Raw genomic sequence first — 5,555 nt, 5'->3', positions numbered from 1 at the left:
TTACACAGGACAAGAACCACGGGGGCGCCGGGGAACAGGGTGACAACAGAGAGGCACAGCTCTTCCTGGATGATCTGCTGGGTGTACGTGAAAGCCCACACCTGAGGAGACCAGGGAGACTTACTCAGGCGTGGGACAGCCACCAGCTATGGGGTACCACCATGCCTATGGGTGATGGCCCATACAGCTGGATAACAAGTTCCATGGATCCCAGGAAGTAATGATCATGGACAAGGTCACCTGGTAGGATGCTACTCAAAGGACGAAGACTGCCATGAAGTCCCTGTCCCCACACCCCATGTTGGGTCCTGAGCCAGGGACATGCAGGTGAATGCCGGAAGCTGCAGAACAATTCTGACTCTGGGCAGCAGCCTGAACAACACCTTAGCTGAGCCATATGATCTCCAGCGTCTGCTTGGAGACAACGTCTCCATGGGAGCCTGTTGGCTGACATTTAACACTTCAGACAGCTGCCTGACAGGCCCAGATGTCGTTAGCGTGTCCCCTCTTCTTTGAAAGGAATTCCAAGTCAGTGCCTTGAGGACATGAAAGCTATGATGAGGGGCCGATGGAAGGGTAAAGGGAAAGGAAACACTCAGGGGAGGCAATGGAGACAAGGAAAAGAAGCGAGCTATGAAAGATGATGCTGTTTGAGAGAGTGCTCACAGTCTGACAAGTCAAAGGAGTCTGCCCTTCAACCCCTGCAGGGGGAGAAGGTAGAGAAAGCAGATCAGCAAGCTAGAGTTCTGAGGGACTAGGGAAAGGGGCTGGGGGGGGGGCGCTCATTCTGTGAGGTCACTGCAAGACACCAAAGTGGCAGATTGTTTCACAAGCCCAAGTACTCTCTAGTTCCCATGTTGGGAGACAGTAAGCCCTAGTGTAACTGCCGCCAGGGCCTGCATCTATTCTCCATTACATCCCAGTGCATGAAGTGGCCTTCCGTCTTAGGACTAGGTCACTCATGAGCTCCTTTTTGCCCAGTGCCAATGAAGAACAGACGGCTTGTAGCAATAGGGCCAACTGTTCCTGAAGAGTGTCACCTGTATTCATACTCATTTCAACTCTCGTAATGTATTAGGGGTCTGAAGAAGACAGACCCTGACATACTCATGTGGCGCTATCTGTAACATTTTATAGGAGTTGAGACAAGAATATGAATACAGAACAGTGCTTTATGAATGCCATACCAGGTTCCAGGACATGCACAGTGTTAGCTTCTCAGCTGTCTGCTACCTTCTCTCCCCTCCTCTAGTCTGTATATTTGAGCACAGACATTCCCTAAATGGCCCTCTTTGGGTCTAGATATGTGTATTAGTGACTTTATCCACTTGAGAGGCCAAAGCCAGGCATGAAATCCACATGGGTCTTGAGCCTGGGCTGGGGCACTGGGCAAATGACTCTGGTGCCCTGGCATCAGGAGTATAATCTAGAATGGTAATCTGCATTTGGGGTTGAGACTCTCTCTCCTTGTGGGAAGGATAAAGGCCCAAGAGCTGTGACCAAGGGCAGAGCTTCAGGGAGCCATTCGTGGGCCTACAAGACAACTGGCCTGAAGTCTGTCAGATTTTACCCTCCCCTGAAAATAGGCTTAAGTCAGTGATGGAAAAATGAGTTAGTCTCTTCTGCTATTGCTCTGTAGCCCACTGGGAAGCACAAATTAACATTTCAAAAATAAATCCTGTCATTATCATATGCTCACCACAATACATGGCGTTATATTGTTTGTGTTAAAAGCATTACGGGATTAAACATAGAAACTTAAAACATACCCCAGTTTCTAAAAGCACACCTTGTCAGTCTTTTCTTTTTAACACCCCAAGGGCCTAAAAGTAGCAGGGATGAGTTCTCTTGACATCTGAGACTCTATATTCAGAAATGCCTCTTGAGAAGGAGTGCCCCAGAGCACACGTGGGCCGGAGTCTAAGAAAGGCCACTCTAAGAGTCTGCAAAATGGAACTGTGAACAGGAAATTATCACAAAGTCCTTATACAAGGAGGCTAGAGAGATGGCTGAGGTTAAAAGTAGTGCTTGTTGCTCTTACACGCACGCATGCACATACACACACACACATTCCTTATACTACATACACACGTGCATGCACATACACAGATACACACACACAGATACATACATACATGTGTGCACACACACACGCAGGCACACACACATCCAGGCACATGCACAGACACATACACAGCACAGGTGTACACACACACACACACACACACACACACATACACACACTCCTTACACAAGTGCACTTTCTGAGGTTTTCCTAGTATTTAATCTCCCAGAGGTGGGCTGATCTCACCCCATCTGTAAGCATAAAGAAGAGGGATGGGAAGCAGCGGTCAGGAGCAGGAGGGCAGGAGGGCAGGAGGGCAGGAGGGCAGGAGGGCAGGAGGGCAGGAGGGCAGGAGGAGCTAAACAAAGAGTCCAAGTTCCATTCTGTTTCCCCCACACTTCCCAGAGGAACTCATGATGAACAGGTTTATTCAATAAATCCCGAGTCCATGTACCCTAAAAATGTAGTCACTGGGGGCAGGGCTGGAGTTTTAGCTAAGTGATAGCATATATACCTAGCAAGCAAGGCCAGGTTCAGTGCCCAGCTCCAGAAAACAGACCATCAAATGGAAGGGCAATAGCAGGAGTACTCAGCCAGATCTGTCCTCCATTGTAGGACCCTCTATTGATGGCTCCTTCAGAGCCTGGCAGAAGTGCTGATCATGATGGATATCCCTCTCCACCCCCAGGGAAGGTAACCCACGGACCTGTCTAAGGACTGGTGTGACTCTCTATGGGGATGGGCTGAGGAGAGAGGTTTGCCCCTGGTCCCTGGGACACTGTACTCAGAGGACACCCCCCTCCCTCCTGCCATGGCTGGAACTGAGTGCCTGATGGCCCAGAACAGTAGTCTTCTCTCCCAGGCAAATGTCCTACGGCTGCAGCTGGGAAAGCTGGGAAGCAAAGGGATCATAGTGGTCCCTGGTCTGGCCTGGGACTTACTGTTTTGAGCTGTAGAGAAAATTAGGGAGGAAAGATTTTCCTAAGATGTACCAAGAACTAAGAGAGGGGGGTGAGAGCGATGCCAGGCAGAGGTGCTGACCTTGGAATGTCCCAGGGCCCAGTCCCCAGACAGACAGGAAAACATCAACCTAGAGCCAGGAGACTTTACTCTCTACCCCACTGAAGAAATATCTGGCAGTGTCTGGAGACACTTCTGGATTATTGAGACTGAGTTCTATGGGCATTTAGTGAGGGGGCAGGGACACTGCTAAATATCTTGCAAGGCACAGGACAGTTCCCATAGCAAAGAATGATCCACTCCTAAGGACAATCATGCCGAAGCTATCTGGAGACAGTCTCTGCAAACCTACACCTAAACTCTTAGATATCATTCAGTATACCCTGGTTAGTGTACTTGTGCCTAGCTCATTCATCTGTCAAGTGGGGGGGGGGTGATAACACGGCCCATCTGAGAGGCTACTGTAAGGAGCAAACAAGATCATGCCTGCTGAGCACTTAGCCGAGATCCTGGCCCTGGCTGTGTGTACTAGCACCGAGAGAGTGGTGTGTTCTCGCGTGAAGGAGGCGCAACCAGGAAAGGTGACCAAGTCATTAGTAAGCAGGAGCTAATGCCCTTTACTGGTGATGGTGAGTTCTGTGTTTCTAACTGTCTTCTGTGAAGTGACCGTTACACAACTGAGAAGACACGGGGGCACAAGACAGCGCTGCTGGTCTTGTTGAGGTTAGAGCCTTTCAAGGGCGTGGCTGGGTCGAGTCCCGTCATGCTCATGGTCTATTTACTTAGGTACAGTTTCATGAAAGTGAGGACTGAAGTGGTCGATGTTACTCTGAGCATTACTGGGAGCAGCTGCTGGGCCCTCGCTCTGCATGTGAGCTCTCCTCAGATGAGATGGACCCAAGGAAAGGACATCAGGGCCACTGGATGTCCTCTGCAGACCACACAGGAAAACCTATCAGCAACAGACACATGTTTCAGACACATGTCTCCTGTCAGACACATGCCTGGAGCAAATGAGCCAGGTCCAATGAAACCTTGAATTCAGTACAAGACCTCTAAGGGATGAGTCATGGGGGTCCGCCTCAGGTGTTTACAACAGCAAAAATGGCTGACAGGCCATGCTGGGGTCGCTCTCTTCCTTGTCTGCCCAGGCACAGACCTCACCTTAGAGATGGCTCCCAGCCTAGAGGCATCAGGGTGACCCAGCAGATCCCTAGATGTACATTTTTCTTGATCAGGACCGTCACTGGCCTCATGCTTGAGGTCGTCCCTTTGTTTCCATCCTGTCTTCTCCTACATGGCTGGACTAGCTTGTATGTGGGATTAAAGTCCCATACCCACTTTGCTTTGTTGTACCAAAGGGTTGAGCCCTGGGCAATCACCATCGCTGGGATCCCTGCTCACTGGCTTAATAACTTTGTAAACTCTTGGTTACTTCTGTAACCTCAGGTACCATATGCAGAGACTACAAGTCCGTCTAGTAAGAGGGCCACCATATAGAATACATGGTTAATATGTGTGTATTCAGAGTAGTGATTTCCATTTAGCAAAGGCTTGGTTACTGTTTGTGATGGTGACACCAATGACTGAGAGCAAGGGAAGAAAGGTATGTCCCTTTAGACTCTCCTTTAGGAACTCTCCCAGAGACAGGTTGGCATGGCTCTTTTGAGGGGCTGTTCCCAGGCTGTGATGAGGTAGTCTGGGGAAAAAGGGGGAGGAGACAAAGGGCTGGCAGCTTGTTCCAAGGTAGACTTGAGATCTCTACCCTAAAGGTGTTCGTGTCCCCGCTGATCTGCGGAGCCATTTCAACCACATCTGCCCTTGGGTTCCCAGCTGCTGCTTTCTGCTCCATAAACTGGGAGCCTAAACCACTCCTGGCTGGGCGGGGGAAGAATATATCACAAATTGTCTTATGTTTCCCCGAATAGAAACCAGAGTGGAGCATGTCTTCTTTCTACCTTCCATGGATATTTTTTCCAGAGAATTCAGTGAAGTTAAGAGGAAAAGTATTAGCCTAGAGACTTCTGGGGCTTCGTGGGTTTTTGAATGCATGATGTATGCCTCTCGGATTACCCCAGGGCATCACAGGTTTTTGGATGCGTGATGTATGCCTCTTGGATTACCCTAGGGCATCAGTTTGCCAGCACCTTTGAAATATTTGAATTCAGCATTTTGCTACCAAGGATGACAAGCCAACAAGTAGAAAGGTGAGGCAGGGTATGGAATGGATGGGCTTGTGTGAAGGGCGAACAATTATTAGAACTACTGGATTAAATAGCCTTCATGCTGGACATGTAGCATGGTTGGAGAGCCATAAGACTCTGGGGTTTGAGTGCCAGCCCTGCCAACAAAAACAAACCAAACTAAATCAAAGGACTATCTTTTGGGCACAAGGACATCCCAGTCCCTGGATGTTACCTACTTGGTGAGTGAATGTTATCTAGAGACAGAATTTGGATTTCCTTATCTCTCTTTTTATAATGCAGGGCTCTAGAACACCCACCCAATGGCTCCAACCTGATCTCAGGGT

General features: G+C 49.3%; 1 protein-coding gene across 1 annotated transcript in view; it reads right to left on the bottom strand.

The window, feature by feature from the left end:
• The window catches only part of Galnt14 (polypeptide N-acetylgalactosaminyltransferase 14), a 223,687-nt gene that overhangs the window by 2,174 nt on the left and 215,958 nt on the right, over window positions 1-5,555 (bottom strand). Inside the window, exon 14 of the mRNA XM_026789697.1 lies at window positions 1-101. Coding sequence (XP_026645498.1) covers window positions 1-101 — 101 coding nt within the window. The remainder of the gene's footprint in view (window positions 102-5,555) is intronic.

This window comes from Microtus ochrogaster, unplaced genomic scaffold (genome assembly GCF_000317375.1).
Source record: "Microtus ochrogaster isolate Prairie Vole_2 unplaced genomic scaffold, MicOch1.0 UNK26, whole genome shotgun sequence".
NCBI classification, from domain to species: domain Eukaryota; kingdom Metazoa; phylum Chordata; class Mammalia; order Rodentia; family Cricetidae; genus Microtus; species Microtus ochrogaster.
This window is presented reverse-complemented; position numbering and strand designations above follow the sequence as displayed.